The 25,627-nt window shown below is 41.4% G+C and overlaps 2 protein-coding genes across 12 annotated transcripts in view; one reads left to right on the top strand and one right to left on the bottom strand.

The window, feature by feature from the left end:
- The first annotated feature begins 292 nt into the window (after positions 1-292).
- On the top strand, positions 293-9,331 carry SMLR1 (small leucine rich protein 1). Its single transcript, XM_060030424.1, has 4 exons — positions 293-391; positions 621-684; positions 1,433-1,684; positions 6,396-9,331. The coding sequence occupies exons 1-4, from the start codon at positions 293-295 to the stop codon at positions 6,479-6,481; spliced, it is 501 nt and encodes a 166-aa protein (XP_059886407.1). The 3' UTR covers positions 6,482-9,331.
- A 2,983-nt stretch (positions 9,332-12,314) lies between these two features.
- EPB41L2 (erythrocyte membrane protein band 4.1 like 2) overlaps positions 12,315-25,627 on the bottom strand; it is a 214,652-nt gene continuing 201,339 nt past the window's right edge. For all 11 annotated transcript variants that reach the window (XM_060029959.1, XM_060029961.1, XM_060029969.1 and 8 more), the window contains one exon: positions 12,315-13,564. The gene's annotated coding sequence lies outside the window, so the exon portion shown is untranslated. The remainder of the gene's footprint in view (positions 13,565-25,627) is intronic.

The raw sequence follows: 25,627 nt of genomic DNA, 5'->3' as shown, positions 1-25,627 counted from the left end.
AAAGGGTGTTTACCAAATCCTAATATGCAATCTTCTAAAAGTTCCCAGTGATGCGATATATTTAATAAATTAAGAAAACCTTTAATACCAGCAACAAACAATCAGGAATTGAAATTTTAAAAGCAATGCTCTTTACAACAGCATAAAATATGAAATACGCAGGGGCAGATCGGACAGAAATCTATTTGCTGTTTACTGCTTAGGAAGCCAGCTGGGCATCCCAGAGACCCTCCCCATTCCTATTGTTTTATAGATTAGGGTGCTGACTTTACAGCTGGGACTAAGACTCCGCATGGCCATGCAGAACCCTAGATGGAAAAACGCAGGAGGCATTGACAGCAGCACGCCCTTCATAGGGCACCCACTCACCCAAGTGGCCATGGGGAACAGGGTGACAACATGAGAAGAGAAATCAGCCCAAGGAGGTGGCTGCCAATCTCCCTGCCCAAGTTTTCCAAATCCTCCAGGAGGCCTTTTAATGATAGAAAGGATTTTTTAGTTGGTTTTAGTTTAGTAGACCAGTATCTTCAAAATGTTTTCACTAAAGCAGTGGATGGCAACTCAACTCAGTTTATAAACCAGCATCAACATAGTCTATTGTCCTTTTAATCTTTTTCCAGAAACTTGGTAGTTACCGCACCAGCCACATCACTATCGTTCAGGGGGCACCTTCTACTGCTAAGGGTGGGCCACAGGACTGTGTGAGCAGGAAACAGCTGAGAGTACCAGCTACTAAAGCAGCAAGCACAAACTGATGCACTGGGGCAAGAAGGAACAGGGCCCGTATTACCATCCATTCCACCATTGTCTTATGGCCATTCTCTCTCTCTCTCTCTGTCTGCCTCCACTCTCAGAGGGAAGGTACCATGACTTTTTCTTGTACATCCAGCATCTAGTCAAGAGGCTGGGTTGTAGTAGAATTAAATTTTTGTTGAATAACTGAATAAACGAGTATACCCTCTCAGAAAAGCATTCGGAGTAGGACATATTAGGAAGAGATTTTATACATGGAAAGAAAATTGTTTCTCCTTCCTTGCTATTAGTTGTATAAACTATGTATGAAGGAAAATTCACTTTTTCTCGACACAGGTACATTAACATAGCTACTAATTAATAGTTTCTCTGAAGTTTAGAAAATGTAGGAAAAATTCTTCCTACATCTGGGCATATATTGGTAGAATATATACAACAAGGAGGTTTGCTTAAAGTCAGGTACTTTTCATATCAGATAAACTGAATACAAAGAAATTTAGGTCTCCTGGTGTCATTCCCAACCTTGCCAGATAAATACTCATCTCTGGAATGGCCTGGGAGAATCACCTTTCAATTCCTCGACACTTTGTAGCTGAGTTACAGAGTAACCTGCCAGCAATCCTCTCAGAATTCATGGGGCTGTTTAAATAGAGCAAAGTCCACAAAAAGTTCCACTGAGATGTGCTGAGCAAAGGCCAGAGCCCCAGAAGAAAACAAGTGTGGACTCAGCGAAGCTGCCCTCATCTGAGGGCGAACCCCACCAGCCCGGGGTTGGGGGGGATCGGTGGTCTGTGTGATATGGCACTGAGCCCCGTACTGTCGGAGTTCCTGAGAGAGCTCCCAGGCTGGCTCCTGTTCTCTGGCATCTTCCTGCCCGTGATTTTGCTGCTGTTCCTTCTCATTGCCTACTTCAGGATCAAGCTGATGGAGGGTAAGTGAGAAGCCACACACGGCAGGGGTTAGAGTCCTTCCCATGGCACACATTTGGAACAAGTCCGTGTACCGTCCATTTTTCTGGGAGGCCTGGAGCCACACACCTTTTTGATATGTAGGTGCTTCCCGATACGCACCCCTCTTAAGATATCTTCCGTGGTGAACGTGGCAAAATTTGATCTTTCCAGCAATGTGGATGACGTGCTAGGCTCTGAAGGCCCGCCGTGGGCACCCTTAACTGCAGCCCCTCGCAGACAGGCGAACTGTGAATCAGCAATTGGGACACGTGATTGCTTGTCTGTGTCTCTCAGGCCGATAGATTCACAAACATTACAACGTGTTTCTTGGTCTGTCACCTCAACCTGACAGGTGTGTGTGTGTGTGTGCACGCGCACGTGCCCGTGTGTTCCTGTGTGTGTGCACACAGTCCTCATCCGCTGAACTTCTACTAAGGAAATGTGCCAACATTGTGCTATCACAGTGTTTGGCAAATGTCAAGCCTTAATGGGTATTTGATGGCTTGATGTAAATTTACCATGAAACTGGGGTCTTAAGGTTGAAAGAAAAAACAAAGCCAAACCAAACCAAAACAAAACCAAACCCTCAGGAAGTTTAAAGCAACTGGGACATGAGAAGCTGGGTCCTGGATTGAGCCTGTTTATTCCGCTGTAATTGAAATGAATGAAACTGCACTGTGATTTGATAGACTATGTGTTAATAAGGTACCCAGCAAATGTTAGATTAATATGAGAGGTTAATAGCTATTTTAGCAATATCAAAAACCAATAATATTTAAGTTGGATGATGTCATTAAAGTACTAAAAACAAATTTGAAAACCCCTCCTCAAACCATCCTTTGCTTATATTTCCCTCCTCTCCCAATGGGATCTGTGTATCCTTTTTCCTGATTACATTTTCCAGTGTTAGCAGATTGACTAGACATGTTTTCATTTTTATGTGGATGTGATCCCTTTAATTCCAAATTTTCCTTTCTTATTAAAAAACCCCTGAGAACATGTGGTTTTTAAAATTATAGTTCTTTCTGTAGCTGCTTTCCTAAGGGCAAGTAATAATATCTTCTCTCCAGTTTGAGGGCAAATGAGAACACTTGGCCCCAAATAAGGTATCACCAGTTTGAATCTCTATTTAGCAGCTCTCACTTAAAAACTGTAAACAGATGGTCAAATGTCATGTCATTAATCTTGCAACCACCAGGGTTATGGCAAGTGTAATCATTCCTATTTTGTCCCTGTAAAGAAAGGGACGTTGACAGATAAACTAGTGTGTTCACAGAACCCCCGATTCCTGCGTCCTGAAACAGAAAGTCATGTTGCCTACCTCATAACCCTAGTCCATCAGACAAGAGAGGCATTTTAAGATGTGATGGAAAGCATGTGACGGTATCATAATCATTCATCATTAATCCCCATACTTCAAGGCTTAGGAGGTAATGGTGCATGTAAATTTAATTAGTATGTAGAGAACATCAATCTTCTCGCAAAGGAAGAAAGAAAATTCTTTAACATCCTGCACTCTTCAGTCTGTGTCAGTTGCCTTGAGGAGTAGCTCTTAAGGAGGAGGTCTGAGTGTTGAACTTTCCATCACCAAATCCTTCATCAACCACTGCCAGGGATATGTCACCTCTCCTCGGGTGGAAGTTTTGATTATCTTATCTCCCCAAGTCCTGAGATTCCTAAACTGCTACTTCCGGTGCCGCTCAAAATACTATCACCCCGATCATGAACAAATTGCTTGCTAAGATAACCAACATTGCCAAAAATAGTCACTATGGAAAAGAAATTGTGTCTCTTGAATGCCTGAAAGTTTTTGTATGAAGCCAGATGTAAAATAAAATAAAATAAGGCCAGGTAAGTGATCAGGTTCTGGCCTTCAGCAACTGACATTCTGAAACAGTTAACTAAAGTATGGAAAATGTACAGCACGGCTAGGCATCTCTCACCGAACTTTATACATATGTTTTAATCGTCAGCAATCCAAAAGGAAACAGATAAGCATTTCTAAAAGTCAAGAGTAAGTTAAGGGTTAGCAGAGTGAAATTGTTAAGATCTCAGATGACAGAGTCAAACCAGATGGAGGTTTGAGTTCCAGGTCTGTAACAATGGCCACACTACCTAATCTGAAGCTTCAGTTTCTTCACTTGTGAGACAGAAATAATAGCAGGACATAGCTGTAGGGTTGGTGCGGAGATTAAGTGAGGCAATACACGTAAGGTTCTTAACAGTGCCTGTTCTGAACAACCATTGGTCATTATGACCCCTGCTGACTTATAAATTCTAAGAAGGCAGTGTTTGTGTCATTATAATAACTATTATTAAAATATATCTCGTAGCTATTATTAAACTTAAAAAGTATTGATCTTTATTTAGAAATAAAATTAATTATATAAAATTTACTTAAAATTAAGTCAATTACCCAAGGTCACTCACCGAGAAAATGGTAGAGACAGGATTTGAACCCTGGCTGTCTGGCTCCAGAGCTAGCCATCTCAGCCAAAACACTACCCCTGGAGTATTGAACACAGAGTAGGTGTTCAGTAGGTATCTGCTGAATGGAGGAATCCTCTTGGCCCAGGCAGATAAAACATCACCAACATGAGAGCCAACAGTGCGAGAATTAAACAAGGCAAGAATTTTATAAAAGTGTTGAAGGGACTCGATCAATCTCTTTCTGTAACAGGGCTAATTACTGATGATGGTGATTCCTCTGCATGAAGACTTAGCTCTGAGTCAAGAAGATTACATTTCTTCACCTGTGGCCCAAGAAGGAAAACTTCATGGCCTGCAGAATATTCTACAGTTACAAACTCAGATGTTTTCATGGCCACCTGGCTAATCTCACCTGTCTAGTCTCTGCACTGTCCTTAACAGACCCATTAAAATGAAATGATGGACAAATTGCAAGCTCTTTCAGGAGAAGGATAAATTATTTCTCTAGCTCTCTTCATTGCGCCTGGCACAGACATTTGGTTCACTTGGTAGATATAACTCACTGAGGAATGATGGGTTTTCTCTTGCTTTCTCTCCTAGTTTTCCATTTTCTAGTTCTCTTCTTTCAACGTCATTATTCAGGTCACCCATTTTCACTCTAGAATTTGTATCCTGGCTCCTCATTCAAAGCACCTGTTGTGCAGTTAGCCTTCAGTAATTGAGAATAAGAGAGAAGAAGTTACTCATACTTCAGTGAGTCTATAATCTAAGGCATGAGCTATCTCAAGCAATACCTTTGAACGAGCAATAATCTACGTGGAAAGGCAGTGAAACTGAGTGGCTGAGCGTGTGGGCTCTGGAGTCAGACTGCCTGGGATTGAATCCTGAATCCATCAGTTTCTATGATCTTGGGCAAATTGCCTCATTTTGATTTCTCTATGCCTCTGTTTGCTCACCTGTAAAGTACGAATAATAATGGTGACTACAACATAATTTCATTGCAAGAATTAAGTGAGAAAAGGCTTTTCACGGTGTCTGGCACATAAGTGATCAAGAAACATTAGCTGTTAAGTCCTGAACCTCATGTAACCTAAGACCTGTTACCATCCAATGCATATATACCCTCTCTCAATTGAGATGACAAGCAGTGTGGAATCAGAATAGTTCAGAGAGAGTGATCATGTCCTAGAGTACATGGCATATAAAGTGCCTGGCAAAGAATAAATTGCTGGGATTTGACGTGGGGACCAAAAAGAACATTTTCAGGTTCAATTCTATAAAATACATTATCTCCTATGAGATTATGAACTCCTTGTCTCCGGCTTGGATAATGTGATTAATTATAATTCTGAAAATAAACTTTTAAGAGTAAAAAATAGTTTCAGTTATGCATGTTGGTGGTGGTGAGGAAGAGATTTTTTTTTTTTTTTTGGATGTACCAGGAAGATCTCAAAGGATAATTGTCAGGATTTCAGGGCTAAAGTTCAAATTTGCTATTGCCAGAGAGGTAACAGGTGAAGCTACAGGAGCAGATAAGAATACACAGAAAGATGATACATAATAAAAGCCAAAGGGAGGAGTATGATTGGGGGTGGGTGTCATGGAAAGGGGGCTCGTGTCAAGTGCTACAGCGGAGAAAACTGGGGGTTGGAAAATGCCACCAGATTTAGTAGTTAGGACATCATTGATAAGTTTTAATATTTCAATAGCTTTAACTGAAGCTGTATTTTAAGGGGATAAGGAGTATGTAAGAGGCGAAAAGTTGACACTCAGTTTTCAGCCAAAGATGCCAAAAGGTAAAAAGGAGACTGATTTGACTCGTCTAAAGACTTACAAACACCCAAACACATTTTTGGCAGGGAGGAACAGGACAGAGTCCCTGTCTTACTCATTTGCATATCCCTAGGTCTTGGGTAATAGACATGTTTAATAAATGCTTATTGAATGTGGGAGCCTTAATACATTTAATCAACACAATCTACTGAATATAAAATATATTTAGCATGTAATACCTTTTATTACAGTAGTAGGTTGCCCTCTCTAACCAGGACCACTCCTTAGAAATCAGCATTTATATTTCTTTTGGGAGTGGTTGAGGAGGAAAGGAGAGATGCTGCAATAGGACTTGCTCTGATGACGATGACTTCTGTAACTTGCTGGGGCCACCAGGGTAGAAATGCTGGCCAATAATGCCTGAGGAGTTGTAAATGACCAGTGGCACTCAGCTGCCTCCACAGTATTAACTGGTATTTTTCCTTTCAGTTAATGAAGAACTGTCACAGACTCCTGACCACCAACACAATCGTAAGGCTAGCTCTTCCTGGTACCAGAGAGAGAAACGGACGTGACCGTTGGGGACTGATCAATGGCTGATCAATGGCTAAAGCACAGTCAATTTCTACTGGTCAGAGAGCGAAGGTCAATGGCTTAGCAAATAGTTAATAAACTATAACCACAGCAAGACAAAAAGAATACCAAGATGCTTGTTCTGAAAAGTGGTTCAAGAGGACAGCTATGAGACTCGACTTAAGTAGCAGTTCTTTGGCGAGTCCCAAGAATGTAAGATTTTGTTGGATGTGCTCTATGGACTAGGCACATTGTAACTTTTTAACTTTTATAGGACTATGTCTACTCTGAAGGGCACTGTTTTCAAACTAAAATTCTTAAGCATCATCATTATATAATGCCATGGAAGCCCGCATTATTCTGACTTTGGAGGTGAAGATACTCTGGTAGAAATCAAATAGCAGAAGATGAGCACCTGTGGATTCCTGCTGTGAGAGTTCCCACTTCCTCCCTTGAAGTTCGGCAACACTGAAATGACACCTTTTAAGGCATCATTTCTGGCCCTTGGTTTGCTTCTCCCCTTTTCCCAATTGCTTTCACAAATCGCATCATCATTGTGAGAACCATAAAACAAGCAGAGTCTCTCAATACTCGGTATGGATCACCATGAAAGTAGTTTTCAGCATGACATGACTTGGAAGTATTGGCAATTTGGTGGGAAAAGGAAAGAACACAAAGTTCATGGGACTCATGTGGAGAATGACTCAAGACTTTGCCTCTAAAACCAAAACATCGGAGACCTACTCCTAAATATGGAAAGAAGTCAACATTTCACTAGCGCAATTCTTCTTTCAGTGGGAACCCCAATAGCCAACCTAGATAACTGAAAAGAAACATTTAATTCAAAGTAGTAGTTCAAATAGATTGTGATTACTCCCGGGCTCTTCAGTTTTCCTAGCTAACATTAACAAAAGACACTTAACATGTCCTAAGTGTAAGTCTGATTGTATTCTTATGTTTGCATAGGAATCCAACAGGCTATTAGACTGATTAACTTTATAAAACATAATGAATTTGTTCACCTGTAAGAAATGCACCAATTTCTGCAGTGACATACTAACATGCAAAAGACTGGCCGACCCAAAGCAAGAATGTGCCACTAGGGCCAGATATTTTGTTTCTCTCCCCTACCCCAGTCTCAAGTTCTTCACATGCATCCAGTGAATTATTAGTCTCCATTTGCACTTCTTACATAACATAAAACTCACTGTTCTACTGGAGACACTCATTTCTGTATTTTACTGCATTTGATTACGATGAAAATGTCTCCTGGGGCTTCCAGACTGAGGTAATTTAGAATAAATGTGCATGCCATATGGAAGGAACGACAATATCCTTTCAATTCTGAGAGGGATCTCTTTTTAGCCTCTGGTGGAAATCAGCTTACGTAAAATGCTTTCTTGGACAGAAGGTGTGGAAAGGATGCATCATACTGCCACCTGCCAGCCCAATCTGTGGCTCAGCCACCAGGGTTTGCTCCACCTTCTTCTGGAAACGGGCACAACAGAAGCCTGACTGATGACTCTGGTGGATGCATTCCACCACCTCTGCCTTACCAGGGAAAATGCATCTCAGCTACTATGGTAACAGAGGAGCTCGAAACATACACGTTCTCAACATAAACAAGTTGTATAAAGCAAGACCTGACTCCTTTGTTGCTGCTGAAAGAGATGAGAGTACAAAGAATGTCCACTGAAATCATGAGTAGAGTCGTGAATGTTCTTTACATGTAGAGAGGAACAGAAACGTTCGTTTTCCTACAGAGAGACCAAGTCCAAGGGTTCTTCTACCACTTGCTTGAAGGCACTGTACTGGATTTGACTAGTCCCTCACAGAGCGCAGCCAATCAGCGGCCCGGTCATATCTTTGCTCTCCACCTGCTTGGAGTACAGGGGAAGAGTTCCTTCTGGTTTGGACTGCCTGCTTCCTCGTCATCGCTGCTGCCACCTAGGCCAGGCTGGTGGTCTCCTTACTTATCCTATACTCTGTTTCCTCCTGTGCTCCAAAGCCTTTCATCAGGGGCCAAAAATGTTCCTAAGTGGTTTCACCTCAACAGTTCCTAACCTTATTTCTAATGTTCTAGTATCTGAACGAACTCCCAATTCTGCTTCCCCAACATGAGACCTTCAATAAAATACTTTAATGGGTGTTGTAAGTTGTTACATTGCCACTTATTCAATGAAAAAAGATTTTTTTTACAGAGCTAACCTAAAATTGTTAATAACATCTCTCTCTCTCAACTGTGTTGGTAATTTGGAAATGTGGCATTGGGACACTACAAGTCCATGACTGCTTCTTCACATTCTGAGCTTATACACGTTGATAAAACAAAACGGAGCAAGGAAGGGCACACATCATGTTCTCTGCAGTATTATTTACACCCCTTAAAAAAAAAAAAACTTCCAAGTAATCTGACCAGGTAACAGCCACCAGTATTTTCTAGATATAATTTAGTAGCAACTGGAAAATTGAGAACAGATAAGCAAGTTCACACATCCAACAACAGCTTTTCCTTGAAATCTTAAGTTCTTTGGCAGAACTGTATCTCAGAATAAGAGTTCATAATGTTTAAAAACATTTTGGAAATCGATTTTTTGACTGGTTTATAAAAAGTTAGAATTTTCCAAACAAATGCTCTTGAGTCTTGCTTTCCGACTTTATAATTAGTGTGCTAATCAGAAGAGGCCTCTGCGTTTATCAGAATTTACACAAAGGCATCCACCCTGGCAGAACATAAACAGGAAATATGTATTCAAGAAATTTTATTTATAATTAACACCAGATTGAAATTCTTTCCATTAAAAAAATTTTCAAATCCATATTCCAAAACCCAGATTCTTAAGAGCAGAGAGTCCTAACCTTTATTTAGGTAATAAAGAAACCTTTTGAGAATTTAATTAAAGATAGGAATCATCATTTTTTTCTGTAGGAAAAATGCATATACCCATGATTTTGTATATACTGTGGGAAAGCCTAGCCCCTTGAAGTCCATCAAGGAATCTGTGGTTAGGAAGCCTGCAGCCAGTCTTAGGAAAGGATTGTGCTGTCTTACACTAGCCACCTTAGTTGCCATACAGCACAGAATGAGTAGACCATAAGGGGTTCCTGACACTGCAGGGCTCACAAGGAAGTTGGGTCCACACAACTTCAAAGCCAAAACCTTCCCCACAGGCTTCCCAGGTAACCTAGTTCCTAAGGGTAGAGTTCTATTCTGCAAGGTTCTCACAAGAACACATATCAGACTGGCAGTATCTCCCATAATTTGCCTTTGGTGGGTTAACTCATGCACAGTGGTGCTGTTAAACTCACAGCGATCACTTTTCTGGAGGGCATTATTGTGCCAGGAGCTCCGCCAGGCACTTTATACATTTTTACTTCATCTAACCATGAGAATACCCCTACACTGGGATGTATTACTACCTTCCCTTTATAGATGTTTAAGTACCTTCACTGAAGTCACATGGTTCAGAGTAGGGCAAACACCCATCTGTAGGAGTCTGAAGCCAGTTTGTTCTTTGTTTTTTTGACATCTTTATTGGAGTGTAATTGCTTTACAATGGTGTGTTACTTTCTGCTTTATAACAAAGTGAATCAGCTATACATATACATATATCCTCATATCTCCTCCCTCTGGCGTCTCCCTCCCACCCGCCCTATTCCACCCCTCTAGGTGGTCACGAAGTACTGAAGCCAGTGTTTTTGAAGCAAAATACTTTATACAACTTGAAGTTACTATAAACCTAACTGGGTATCATGACTATACAGAGGGTCAGTGTTTTTGACCCTGTGGCCAAGGGTCAGGAGTTTGACACCTCAGATTTGCCAGCCGACCGTGTTCTCTTCTGGGGCCAGCTCCGCATCGTGGCCTAATTCCGGCAAATACGTGAACAGGTGCACGCGCATGCAAGGATCCATGCGAGCCCTCGTAGACCCCGGTCCTATTCTCTAGTGCAAGTGCGTTAAGACTCTGCTGGAAACTGACCAGAGCACCATACCCGGAAGAGCAATGTACTACCTCACAGTACACGGAGACAGGACCTTTTTACAAAATTAACGGGCTTTACGGCATTTTTTAGTCTTTTACCATGGAATATTCTAACGGAATGATATCACGAACCCCCATTTACCGCTGCCTGGCTTCAGCAATCATCAACTCATGGCCAATCTTGTTTCACCTAAACCACGACTCACTCCTCCTTATCCTATTATTTTTAATTCTCAATTTATGATGTTCTCAGACACTATATAATTTTATCCATGAGTAAGGGGAAAACGTAATGAAGCCCATGCTGGGCAGTCATTATGCTACAGTTTGCTTCACTGCCAGAGTCCTGGGGATGCTCACTCCATGAACTGTGGTCTATGCAGTGAGGAATGCTATGTGCATCATAAAGGAAAACGGAAGCTCCTCACAACAGTGAAATGCCAAAAATTCACCGACGCTATACATTTTTTTTTAACAACATCATTTTTTATCCTGCTGTGGCCTGTGGAAAAGGCACTGCTCTGTTTCCTGTGTTCCACACGGGATCGCTGGAAGGTTTATGTGAAATACTCATAAAAACCCTATACAACTAAAAGGAATTATTGCTTATCACCCCCAAATTATATTGCTTTTGACTTAAGATAAACAATTAGCGCCTGAACGTCTCACGGCAGTGAACCCTGTTGACCTATTTTCTTATTCTATCACTTGGGGTTTTGAACGCTCAGTTCACAGAATGAGATGATAACATCATGAGAATTATTTTGCAGGAAATACTAAAATAGACAGTCTTGCTGCCACAGTCACGGGTGTCATGACCAACACTGTCTTCAGCTGCTCTTCAGGTACCAAGACCCCACAGATACTTCAGATGTCTCTGGGACCCCAAACTCTGTCCTTGCCACCTCAGCTGATAAAACCGAGCCCTGCCTGAACAATGCATTTCCTCTTCCACTGGAGCCGCTATAGACATACTTACCTCCTATCACTTCCTTCCATGTGGGAGGATATGGTTCTCAAAAAAGCCTGACAGATCAACCTCTGCTTTAAATACAAATGTTATACATACACACTTTCTGATGAAAATTATATTTACAGAGTCATATTTGGTTCCATAATATTTCTAAGGCTTGGCCTGCTGAGATATGCTTCCCCAGAGAGGAGCTGTTTTTGTAATAATTCTAGAGAAAACGAGAAAGATCTTGCACAAGGTGAGAGATAATTCAGTGGGAACCGATCCCAAAGAAGAGAGTCATGCATATTATATTATTATATTAACATGCTCACTTTAAACAACTAGGGAAAGACATTCTACAGAACGTTTTAGATGGAATATACCACACCCTGTTGGTCATTTGCTATATAATGCTTTTAACGTTTGAAAGAAAATCCAGCACTTCATCTGATGTGTCTGGGCAAATCCTGATGAGACACGGACGCAGCCCTCAGCAGAGCCCGTTCTGCCTGAGGCACTAAGACCCACTGGACTGTTAAGCAAAACTGAAGCAGAGGACCAGGTTTCAGATGGTGCAGCTAAGATATTTCCTGAAACAAAACAAAAAATACACAAAGAAAACAAGCAAAAATATGCCTTGGAGAACTTGTACAAGCTGGGGTGGATTACGTAACCAGGCAGAAGGAACTGGCGTTCTAAACAGTAGATTTACAAACATTTGACATCGGTTTAGCCACTTGAAATCGGTGATGCTGGCAGCAGCGTGAATTATAAAAGATCTGAATAACAGATTTTAAAAATGCTACGTCCCACAAAATACTAGAACTTCTGACTGACAGTATGACTTGAGCTTATCTTTTTAAACCTTCATAAAAAGAGAAGTGACAAGTTTAGAGAATAAACAAACTTTATTTTATAACAGTATTACAGAAAGCAAAATATCCTTTAATACAACTGGAAGCTGCTAGGCATCTAATCTGGCGTCATAACTCTACAGAGGGCCAAAGCAAAGGAAAGACTTTCAATACAGTTAATAAGTCCCTATCAGGTCTCTGGTGTCAGCTTTAAATGGTGTAGCCTTCTTACAACCGTCAAAAAACCACCACGGCCCTAACTCCTCACCCTGGCAACCTCACACCTGTGTGGATCATCACGCTATCTGAAAGAGATACACCTGCTCGATAACAAAAGGTCAGTTTTACATGGAGACAAGGAGGTTTAATACAAAGTGTTCTACACGAGTGTTCAAATAATGGAAAGTACTGAAATTTGGACATGTTAAGAAAGAAAGCACTAAGGTTTTTAAGCTGCCTGAATATTTTAGTAGGAGGGAAGGTACTGCTTTCTCTCCCCTCCCATTTCTGGAATGCTGCCGAAGAGCCCGTGTCTGAGAAGCATCGGCACTGTGGTGCGACAGGGCCTCTAAACACAGTGCGTGGTCAGTGAACTTCATCATAATTCTCCAGTTTGGAGATTCCCGGACTTTCTGCTACAAGTAAAAAGTCACGGTACTGGAAAGTCAAAAGGGTTCAATATCAAAAAGTAGCCCCAATGAAATTCTCAAACATTAGAAAATTTTCACGATGTAAGAAACGCCTTTAATCTGCATTAATATTTTCTCATACAAGTATATTTACTGCAAACTGAGAACTCTGTAAATATTGACTTGTACGAACTCAATGGGAAGCATCCGGAAGAAGGAAAGCCACTATCGAAATTAGTCACAGAGTCTCCTTTCCGCACAACAGCACCTGTTCCAGTGAACAGCACCTTACCAGCTGGGGCTGGCTTTGTTCACTATCATTTGATCAAAATGAGTCACAGAAAGCAGGTAGTTGTACACAAAGTAAACAGGAAACAAAAAACGAAACTCTCTAACTAAAAAAAAAAACAAACAAAGAAAAGAAATAACCAAGAGTATTTAGAAGTGGTTATAAAACAAAATAATATATTAAAATGCGGGGGAATGGTATAGACCAGAGCTGTTAAGGTAAGGTTTGGTGTTGGCATTTTAATTCTTCAGGCTTCTGGCCATTGTTACCAGTCGTAGTATAAATTCGCTGGAGCAGTGGTGTGGCATTAAGACTTGGAATGGTCAAAATTTTTCAGGTTCACAAAGTTGAATGTTGTCTATAAAATGAATTTCTAGGAGGAAAAAAAAAGAGACAAGGCTTAAATATTCCAAAGACAGGCTTGGGAAAAAAATGTAAGTAAGATTCACCAAATTCCAAATCAAGTAATCAACAGTTCCCATCTGCCTGGTTCTACAGTAAACAGTATTTTACCAGAAGACAAGCATGAGAGCCTGATCCACCCTTCAGGGCCTTAAAATACCTGAAGGATTGACTAGCACACGAGAAACAAGTGGCAAATAAGAATCTGACCAAAAAGTTAACTATAACACAGAGGTAATTCATATAATAAAAATCTAAAAAAAAGAGAAAGCAATGTAGGTTTTAAAGTTAGATTCAAAGAAGAAGAAAAAGTAATTTTGACTTCACTGAAGTGAATAAAAGCTGCCTCAGGTTGGTAGAAAAGAATGAGGAAAGATGCAAGGAAGTGAGAGAGCGCCTGATAGGTAAGATGAGTATACAGATGTACGGCGTGGAGGACAGGAATGAATGGGGTGGGGACACAGATTTCTGGATTCTTCGTCAGTGCAAATTGACAGATATTAATTATTATTATTGTAATTAATTCAACCTACTTTCGACAGTGTCATCATTCACCTCGAGTTTGGATATGGTTATAGCTGTTAAGTATGAGTTATACTTTATGTTATCAGAATTTTGGTCAAGTAAACAAACAAACAAAAAAAACCCAAACCACTAATTCCTTGCTTCAGTTTCCCACCCCCAGACCATACAATGTCACTGAACATTTCTAACTACTAAAGTCACGTTCCTTAGCTTGTGTCCCCCTCTTTTGGCCAATGTGAGAACAGGTCAATGTAGCTGTTTCATCTAATCACAGGTCTAATTCTACGTCTAAATTTTTCAAGGATACATGCTGGTTGCCTACTTTGCCTTAAGTCTTTACAGAGTGTCCAGTGCAGTCTTCAATTTATCTTTCTCAGTGTGCCTAGTGAGCCGTGGGGAATCAGTCAAGCTCAAGCACAGTTCTATGAAGTCATCTGAAAAGCACAACCTCGGAGTTTCCAGAGACAGGGGCTCACATGGTCTCAATCTGGAGCGTGCTCTACTCCAGAAACTGATTTGGCGAACAGCAAATGTGCACTTAAAAAAAAATCATCCTCATGACAAGTGGTAAAGCACTCATCCAGAGGGGAGTCTCAATAAAAATGCAAAGCTGTGGCTTTTATCCGAAATAATTAAAATAATGAAGAAAACATACCCTTTCAGATTAATGAAGATTCAATTACCACAGGGCAGAAATACAGCCTGAGATTTTGAAAACGTGAGTAAATTACTTATGTAAGGCACAACGCAACTATTTCCTAAATAAATATGAGGTCCGTGTACTCCGGTGTGAAATTCGGCTTTAAATATGACAGTTTATGAATTTCAGTTATTTCTAAACTTTCATTTTATTCTTCCTTGGCTCTCAATTTGCATATTTAATTTTAAAACAGAATCTTCATTGTAAGAATATAAAATCCTAGAGCCAAAAATGCAAGTATGATAAATGTCTATGTGGTTAGACCAGGAAATAGTCAATTCTTACAATGTTTGTATTACCACTATAATTTAGACCCACCAGTTCTCAAATTGTGGTCTGTAGACCTTGGGGGTCACCATGACTCTTGCAGGGGGTTATAAAGTCAAAGCTATTTCATAATCATCCTAAGACACTATCTGCCCTTGTCAGGTGTGGACATTTTCCCTGATGATGCAGAAACAATGGTGAGTAAACCTGTTGGCATCTTAGCACACACAGGTCAAGGCAGTGACACTAAACTGTACCCGAAGTCACTGCGTTCTTTTACCACCACGCACTCACAGTGAAATAAAAAGCAAGCAAGAAAGCAAGCCAGTTTCACTTAAGGATGTCCTGGATGAAACAGAAAAAAATATTAATTTTCTTACATCTCTACCCTGGAGTACATCTTTTTAGTATTCTGTGTGATGAAATGGAAAGTACGCGTAACACATTCCTGCTGCATACAGAGAAGTACAGGAGATGTCTAGGAGGAAAGTGAATTTGTATGAATGTTTGAATTGTGAGTTGAAGCTGCTGTTTTCATTAAAACACTTCTTTACTTGAGAGGATTACTGACAAACTACGCTGCTCAATTTGGATATCTGGCAGGCATTTTCTTGAAAATGAGATGAGCCTCTCACTTCAAGGCAAACAATTGACAGAACTTGTTGCCAACGATAAAATTCAAGCTTTCGTGTGAAAATTATAACTCTTGGAAACTGTATTTTGGCCACCTTGAGCTTGACAGCTTCCCAATGTTTAGAGACTCTTCTAGTGGGGTCAGTGGCAACCACAGATCTTTTTACTGTCTTAGTCATTTTGCCTTTTCCAGGATGGCATAGAGTTAGAATCATACAGTACATGATACCTTTTCAGACAGGCTTCTTTCACTAGGTGATTATTTTTAACTGAATAAATATCTTGAAAACTATTTGATTTATAATAGAAATAGATCAAATTTCAATTAACAAAATTCACATAAACATAAAACTCTTTGGGCTCTTCAGTAAGTTTTAAGTGTTCCTGAGACCATTAAGCTTGAGAACTGCTTCTATGGAATCTGCTCCCTAACCTACTGGCGTTTCCTGCTCTCACAGATATTTGTGTGGCTTCTGAATACAGAAGGAAAAATGAAATCTAGTGTTTTTTCCTTTCGGTCAAATGGCACTCCAAATCTCTTCTACAAATAATTCAGCAAAATGGTTTTGTATCCCTTGGTTTGCCTGAATATATTAATGCTCTTTTGGGGGTTGCTCTTTTCTTAGGAGGCTCTCATGTGGGCCCTTTTGAGGCTCATGTCTCAGATTTAGGTCTTTCAGGACAAGCTTGGCCCCCTGATCTCTGTCCCCTCTGAGTGCCAGATATATTGTGCTTGTTAACATACATGCCAACACAATTTCACTTCAAAGACAAAAATTCCATTCAAAGTTTGCTAGCACCACAAGTCAATTAAGTATTTTTGCTTCCAGGAGAGTCAATTTTGAGATGTTTTCCCTGAAATTCCATTTGTTCTAAAACAAAACAAAACGAAACAAAAAAGGCTTGTCTCAGTTCTGAAGAACCTAGGGGCAGGACAGGAATGAAGACGCAGATGTACAGAATGGACTTGAGGACATGGGGTGGGGGGGAAGCTGGGACGAAGTGAGAGAGAGGCATGGACATATATACACTACCAAACGTAAAATAGCTAGTGGGAAGCAGCCGCATAGCACAGGGAGATCAGCTTGGGGCTTTGTGACCACCTAGAGGTAGAGGGGTGGGATAGGGAGGGTGGGAGGGAGACGCAAGAGGGAGGAGATATGGGGATATATGTATAGATGATTCACTTTGTTATACAGCAGAAACTAACACACCATTGGAAAGCAATTATACTCCAATAAAGATGTTTCTTTAAAAAAAAAAAAAAGCTTGTCTGTGCCTCTCTTAGCTGCAGTTATTTCCCATCCAGAGGGCGTTTTAGGAAGAGCATCTCATTTTCCTCCCACCCTGTAATCGTCAAAGCTCTTTCCATTTTTAAGACAGCCATGCTCCCTTACCTCTGAGGAAAGGGTGAGCTGTCAGTGATCTCGGCAGGCCAATTAAATGGGTTTTCTTTAAAGCTAACAGTCATCTTTGTGTTAGAGCCTTTATGCACATTCCAGTCACTCCACCTAAAGAATTACTACACACACCGCAATTTCGGAATATCCTGTCAAATGAAAGCATCATCAATTTTGCCTCATTTTTCAACATGATTATTTTATAAAATAATGGTTTTATTGTTCATTTAGCTACATATCGTAGCTGCAATCTCAAAGACATTCTGTCCAAAATAAATTTTTCTAAAATGAAGTGTGTTTCAACTACATCAGTGGGAGTTTGTTACTTGAAAGATTCCCATCATGAATCCCTCAGCAAAGCAATATGCAGTGTGGATTCAGACTGACGGACGGTCAACTCTGGCTCTGCTACTCACCGACTGTGTGACTGGGGGAGGGACTTAACCTCTCCAGGCGTCCGTGTTGTCATCTGCATCCTAAATGACTGTGAGAACTAACTGAAATAAATGGCAAAGTTCTCCAACAAAGCTCAGCACAGAGTAGGCACTCATTAAATGTGAGCTGATACTATTATTATGGATTTTCACATATGATATTTCATTCCTGGTTTTACTTCCAAACCCAATTCAACTCTACTCTTAAAGACAGAGATGGCCAGTTCAGTTTCCCCATTAATAATTGCATGAACCAGTATAATGGTTTCTTTACAGGGTACTTCATCCAATCAAGCATCCTTTCCATCAATCCTGCACACCACTGATAAATTAATCTTACTGAAGGATGGTGCTGAAAATGCTCTTCCCTTACGCAGATGACCTACAGAGCAAAGCCTAAACTAAGGTGCTAACACGGAGTGTAATTCCCTTTGCAATTCGCCTTTGACAAATCTCTCCAGCCCCTGCTGGAATTCAACACACAGACACAACGTAGGGTTTGCTTCTCCTGACGTCCAGCGCGTGGTTTTCCTATGTGCCCTCTCCTCTCTGCCCCTCCCTGTATGTTCAAATCCTCCCCGCGCTCTGCACACAGGAGCTTTCTGCTCCTTTTCGGGGAAGTCTTCCCTGATCTGCCAACCAGGAACAGTTTCTCCTGTTGACTTTCATAGCCCTTTAGCTAGGCTTCTATCTATCTATCTATCTATCTATCTATCATCTATCGCTGTGTTGGGTCTTCATTGCCCTACGTGGGCTTTCTCTAGTTGCGAGAGGGTGTTACTCTTCGTTGTGGTGCACGGGCTTCTTCTCACTGCGGTGGCTTCTCTTGTTGCAGAGCACGGGCTCTAGGCGCGCGGGCTCTAGAGCGCAGGCTCAGTAGCTGTGGCGCACGAGCTTAGTTGCTCCGTGGCATGTGGGATCTTCCCGGACCAGGGATCAAACCTGTGTCTCCTGCATTGGCAGGAGGATTCTTAACCACTGTGCAACCAGGGAAGTCCTAGGTTCTCTTTAAACACTATTTTTTTCCCTATATGTTATTTGTACACTTGTTCCTATGCATTTACCTTTCTCACAACTACCATAGTCCCTTGAACGCAGTATGTTCCCAATATACATTAATGAATCCATGAATGAAGTAATAGCGACTAATCTGCAAGGCAAGGCCAGGCTGAAAAGCAAAGGCTTGGGAGGGGAAAAATAAACAGAATTGTATTCTAGGAACAAAGCACTACTGCCTGTCCTCACCATTAGTTTCATCTGCTGATTTAAGTGGAAAAAATTTCAGGTTCATTTTTCTGTTCTCTTTTGTTGAATAACTACTTCTGTGATATCCCAGGAGGACTCTTAGTTCTTTAAAAAACTGGTTTTCCCGAATCTCCCACATCTGAAGCTTTGAGAAAGATTTCTAATAGTAGTTAGTATTTGGCCGTAAAGCTAGAGGAAGGTCTTCTCATTCACCCTGCTGAGTTCAAATCTTGTGAGAACTTGATATGAAAGCATTCGACAAAATCTTAAAGCTTCTTTTAAATAACAAATGGACTACAGTAAGGCACACTCGGTATACTTTATTCTAGCTAAGCTTTTGTCAATCTTAGGTTCATGAGTAGAGATGAGAAAAATTTCTCTGTAGTATCAAATAAAAGTTGTGCTTTAAAAAAACAGTAACAAAACCCTTATCTTTTAGAAAAACGTCTTTGAACTATGTATGAATAGAACTCACTTAGTGTTCGTTTCGTATTTTCATTAAATAGGAAGGTTAGTGGGAATCAAAACAACTCATCTCCAGACCCAACTCCGTCACTTATTAGTTAACAATGTTTTCTGACCTCTTCAGCATCCAGTACGTTATTTTATACCTGCAGGACATCTCAATTTGGAATAGCATTTCAATGCTCAATTTGGAATACATTTCAAATGCTCAAGAGCCACACGTGAGTACTGGCTACCATGCCGAACAGAACAAGGCTAGATTCTCACTTGCTCTAATACTAACCATTTTGATGCATGAGAGTTAAAGAAACATAGGGCCAACATGTCCTGGCACTATAATCCTCATGAGCACAGGAGTATCTTAAAAACACACACACATACACTCAGACTTATTAATTCGTTCCCCCCGCAAAATTCTGTCCTAACCTACCCACAAGTTTACATTAAAATTTAAAATTACTATTTAAAAGCTAGTATCTGAGCTATCTGACATTAGACAAGTTCTTGAAACAAATGAAACTATACTCAGCTCTACACATGGATGGTATTTGATGGTTCTTATAGAAAAGGGACCTATGGCAAATCTCTAGGATGCTATTTCCTCATAAAAAGGCGGACGGAGCGGGGAGAGAAGAAGATGGTCTATATGCAGTTTTAAATTAAATATTCTTTTAATTCCCATACTCTTAAATACACCCTGCACTAGGGTACAGTAAAGTCATAACCACCACCTCCACACTCCTCAGAGACTGGCTGGGTAACATGTAAGTAGGGAGACAGGGTACCGGGACCTCAACATGAAGAGATGGGAAGGAAGAGACACTGGGGACTTGGAGAGCCCCTCCTTCCCCTTAAGTGGCCGCACCTACTGAGCCACTGCAGCCTTGAGAGAAAGGAGGCTCGGTGTTAGAGCTTCTGATGTTTCTCGAATCGCTAGATATCTTCCCATTTTAAGCATTCATAATTAACTCAAATTCCGTGACATACTGTTTGGGCTGAAAAACAAACCAAAACTCTGGATACGGCCTGCCTGTGTCCTGTTGGTCAATTTTGTCTTGCTCTCTCCCCCCCTTTTTGGTGCCACTTTAAATTCCCCAAAATAATGAAAAACTGGAGAAAACATCCAGCATTTGTGACTAAGAGATTAATAACCTTAACTCTGTAAAAGATAAAAGATGATAAACACCTGAATAGATAAGTGGACAAAGGATACAAACTGGCAATTCAAAGAAATGCAAATTGTGTTTGTGTGCACATATGTGTGAATATGTGTACTGTGACCTCCTTAGCAATGAACAATAGTAACGATTAAAAAATGCTCTTTCCTCACAATTTAAAAAAAGGGGGGGAGGGGACAAATGCTCTTTCCTCACCAGGTTGGCAAAGACTTTTCAAATGTCGTATAATCTTTAGTGTTGGCAAGGATGTGGGGAAACGGGGACATTCTTAAACTGCTAGTGGGAGTCTAACTTTGTAGAACCTCTAAGGAGGGCAGGTGGGCAATATGTCAAAAAGAAACCTTTAGCACACCAACTCTAATTTTTAAAAATATCTGTCCTAGAGAAACAATGAAGTTAATGCCCCCCAAATGTACACACAAGTGTAATCTTTGCAGCTGTGAATTTACTTGTGAAAACTGAGGAACAGCCTAAATGCCCATTAATAGGGCTCAAGTAAACCATCCTGCATCTATTCGATGGCTGTTGGAAAATGAGATAATGATGGGCAAACTTATCTACAAGGTACTGTGAAGCGGAGGAAAAAGCCGGATATGTGATAGCATCAACAGGATCAGCCTATATAAACAGAGGTGTGAGAACACATGGGAGTGCATCTGAGTATGTGCTCACAAGTATATACACTGTGAAAGGGATCATCTATCTCTAGCAGCAGAGCAATTATGGGCCACTTACATTTTCTACCATCTTTCCCTTTCAAAAAACTATGACCGCCTCTGCTTTTTTGTTGCCAGAAAAAATACATATAGTTTCATTTGTAAAAACAACAGTCAATAATGATTCTGTCCAAGAGCAAACTCCGGGGAATCAGTGACTCCCAGGTGCTAATGAATGGACAATGGCAGGGGCAACCAGAGCCCCTTCTGTTGGGTAGTTCAAATATACTGTGACTCACTGATAGCACCTGCCAGATTTATAAATGTTAAACAGAGTATGCCCCAGCATTCCACAGTGAAAACTGGCAATGCCTAAAACTCACTAAATCCAAAATGGCTTTTCATTTCTATGTAGATCATTTTATGTTTGATTAACTTATATTGAAAACTAAGCTGTAATAAAATGCTAATTTCTGGTACAAGAGTACTACAACTAGGCAAACTTATAAAATAAAAATGCAACACAACTGAAACCAACAAGCCTGAAACATCCCTGAATTGAAAATCGGCATCTGGATGCCAACAGGCTGGTGCTTTTCTTTCAAGGACAGGGAGACGCTCACATGTACATGAGTAGCTCGTGATCGGCTAGAGCTCCGATCAGCCAACGCCATTCTTCTCTCCTGTCAAGGGAGTTAGACAGCTGATGCTAATTTCCCGTTGTTTTTGCGAGTTCATTTTGAAACCGTGAACATCACCCTGACTTTGAAATGTTGGTTGGTTGAAATGTTGGTTGGAACACAATATTATCTTGTTTAGAAACTGGTGTTCATAGATGCAGGCTAGCACAGACAGCAACACAACTAACTGAGAGTTATTTATTGTGGGTTGGGGACTGGAACTCAGGGTCCACCTAACAGTCTCCACGGAATGATGGATGTACCAGGTTTTTAGTAATCACTGCACTAGCTCCAGTGGCTCTGTCAGACCAATGCTCTGTCTTCTCAGATGAAGGCAGGCAAGGCGGATGGAAAAGCAAAAGGCCAATTACTGAGTGTTCCTGCTTCTCGAAAGCACTCTGTGTAAACCCTATTTCCTCAACCTGTTACAGGCTCCATCTCCACTACTTGACTGAAGGAGCTGTGACAAAGCTCCCAGGTCGATTCTGTACTGACAATTCCAGAGGACACAGGCACCTGATTTCTTCGCCATATTTAAGGCTGATTATGCTCTCCTTCTTGGAGCTAGCTTCTCTTGGAGCTTTCGTGGCCGCCTTATCTCCCTGTTTTCTGTCTTCTTGCCCTTCTCACTCCTCCTGTAGCTCCTCTGTTCCACAGGCCCCGACTCTCTGACCTGGCCCTGGGTAGGCTTCATCAGTGGATGACACATTCAGGTGTGTCTACCTCCTGCTCTGAAGCCTGCCGTTCTCTCTGTCTGTCTGTCTCTCTCTCTCTCTCTTTCTTCCTCTCGCTCTCTCTCTCAAAGCTCTTGGCTACTTCCTGGACCTCTTCATGAAGACATTTCACGTGCATCTCAAGCTCAACATCTCTGGGGTAGAAGTTTTTATTTGACTTTTTAGAGCAAAAAGGGTTCATGGCTGGCCTTCTATGTTATGAAAAGTTCTTACAACATGCCTTATTCACAAACCCTCTGCAGATTCTATTATCACCTCCAGTTCATGAGGCATAGAGGAATGAAATAAACGGCACACATCACGCAACTAAGAAGTAGATTTGAACCCAGCAAATCTGCTGTTACACTTCCTCTTAACACTCAGACTATCTGGTAAGTTTCCAATTAACCATGTCGTGTGTGTGTGTATGTGTGTGTGTGTAAGACAGAGCCTTATACATTCACTTCCAAGCTTCCACTATAATTCCCATGACAGTTGGTCTCTCCTATAGTACCAGAGAACAAAAAACGCATCTTTGCTTTAAGACAGCTAAACTGAAAGGACTGGCCACATTGCACATGACATGTGAAAAATGAAATCCATGTGTTCCATGACTGAAATTACAGGTATCACCATCGACCCGTTTGTCCAAGCCAGAAACCTGGGCGTTATCTGGCATTTTTCCTCACTCCTCTGTCCTCCCAACTCACTAACTTCCGTATCCTCATGCAAACGGTCAAAAAGTCACAAGCCTTTGTCTCCTCACCACCTCTCAAATACAAAGGAGCACCCCTACAGCTTTCCAGGATAAATTTCAGCCTCCTGCTTGGCTTCTAAGACTCTTTGTGATCGGGCCTCTGCCCCTCTGCGCCCTCATCTCCCATGACTCTGCTACAAGTGCCCTGCGAGGCAGCTGCACCTGTTTTTGCCCTGTTCCTGGAGTGTCTGGTGCACAACACCAGATCCTGCCTGAATCGCCCCCTTTCCACGCCTTCCTTCCCTGGGCTCACTCCAACTCGCCGTGAAGCTCCAGTGAGAAGCCATCTCTGATGCCCCATCCTGATTCAGAGATCTCGCCTTTTCGTTCCCACGAAACTCAGTCCAGAACCTCTGATGAAACTTGAGACTCTATGCTGCTACCACTGCTTTATTGTCTGTGAGTACAGACCTTGATTTGAAATCTCAGTGGTAAAACAGTAGATGATACCTAATGAGACTTCCATAATACCTGTATAATGAACAGTAACGACAAAAAGGAATAAAATGAGTGAATGGGTGAGAGGCTGCTCTTGCATCATGTGATCCTTGGGCCGCTCACTGCTTTCCGATGAAAAGGAGGCGTCCTTCACTTTTTCATGCAACGTCAATGATTACTCCAGGAGTCTGAGAGGCTCGTCTGAAGTCTGCGTTCACAGAGCTTACGGCACCAGCTGAAGCAGGGTCGCACATTCCCCCTGCTGGGGCTCCTTCCTTCTCGGGCCGCGCAGACCACACCCCCAAGCCTGGGCTCTTCCACCTTTTCATCAGGACCAGCGGGGACACCATTCTAGTGGTGACGAGGTCAGTAACATTTTGTGTCCACTCAAGGGCTCATAAATATGCATTCAGAATAAAATAGCAGGAGGGAGTAGCCCTTAAGACGAAATAAAAACGACACAGAGATCAAGGCAAGTGCTCCTCCAAGCGTTTTCTTGTTCGTGGAGCTGCACGCAGCCCCTCTGCCTCACCGCTGGCAACCGCCCAGCATGGGGAAGCAGACCGGGACTTCAGTCCTCGGCACATTGTTCTTTGACCGTCTTTCTGTTTCCCCGCCTGCCACGCTCAATGCTTGATCAAGAGGTCAGAGCTACTCCAAAGGAAGAGGTCAGGTCAGACCAGGAGGAGAGCTTTTCACGCCCGAAAAGGGAGACGGGACCGATACATCACAAATAGTTCTTTCTTCTTCTTTTCTGACGTTGGGACACCGTCCTGGTCCTGCTCTTTGCCTTGAGCCACTGCTGCCTCTGTGGGATTCTGGCAGGGCAGCCAGAGGGTAGCTGAAACAGTGGAAACACATTCTTCCCAGCCCTGACGGGCATCAGCAAAGGAAATTTTTCAAGAACAAGTGCGGCCAGTCAGGAGCGGAGATGCTAAAATGACTGTGAGAAGACACTGAGGTAGCTCCCATCTGTCCTTCAGATTGCAACTCAAATTCTATTTCTCAAGTAACAGGTTAAATTGATAACACTTCAAGCCCCCCATCTGGTTCTCTCATCTCACATTATTTCCTTCGGAGCATTTATCAGATATGCAATTACATTCTATTTGTTAATACTGACACCTCCCCTCCTGGAGTGGATCCTTCCTGAGAAAGGGGACCGGGACTGTGCTGTCTACCAATGTGACCATCCGAATCCTCACTGCCTAAGCAGGCCTAGCATGCTGTGGCACTTGCTAAATATTTTTCAATGAATAAATGAATCTTTCCAAATTTATCCAGTTTGCTCATCTTACACGTGAATTTACACTTTAACCTCCTAAATTTGTTTAACAAGGCTGCTTATAAAAGATGGCCTCCGAGACAGGCAAACTTCAAAGGCTGTGTGTGTGTGTGTGTGTGTGTCCACTGAACAAATGAATATAAGGTGTTAAGAATCAATGACATAACTAATTTATTTTAAAGCTTATTAAAATACCACAAATGAAGGTGAAGTGCTGGTAATGCTAGTGGTCACTAATTTTTGTCTCATATTCCTGATTAAGTAACTGATTCATAGAATTTAGAGGAGAAATACGCATTATTTTTACATTTGTACAACACTCAATTTTCCCATTCATTGTCATATTATATATAAGCAGAAAAGGTAGATTGTACCAGCCCCACTGACTTACCCAACGTCCCATAGTTTGAGATCTGGCAAGATTAAAACACAGTACTTGATCTTCTGACTCCTAGCTAAGAATGTTCTCAGACTTGCATGTAACATAGCACATTAATTCAGGTAAAACAGATGCTGTGCTTGTGCTAAAACTTTACATGATTTCTGCTCGTAGGCCCTTTATACACCCTGTGTTGAAAACATCATCTAAAACATAAAGAGTAAGGTTGCTAGATATAAGAGCAGTATTGAAAAGTTAGTTGTATCTCCCTATGCCAGC

Source organism: Delphinus delphis, chromosome 14 (assembly GCF_949987515.2).
Source record: "Delphinus delphis chromosome 14, mDelDel1.2, whole genome shotgun sequence".
Lineage (NCBI taxonomy): Eukaryota > Metazoa > Chordata > Mammalia > Artiodactyla > Delphinidae > Delphinus > Delphinus delphis.
The sequence above is the reverse complement of the archived record's forward strand: the minus strand, read 5'-3'. Positions and strand labels throughout refer to the sequence as shown.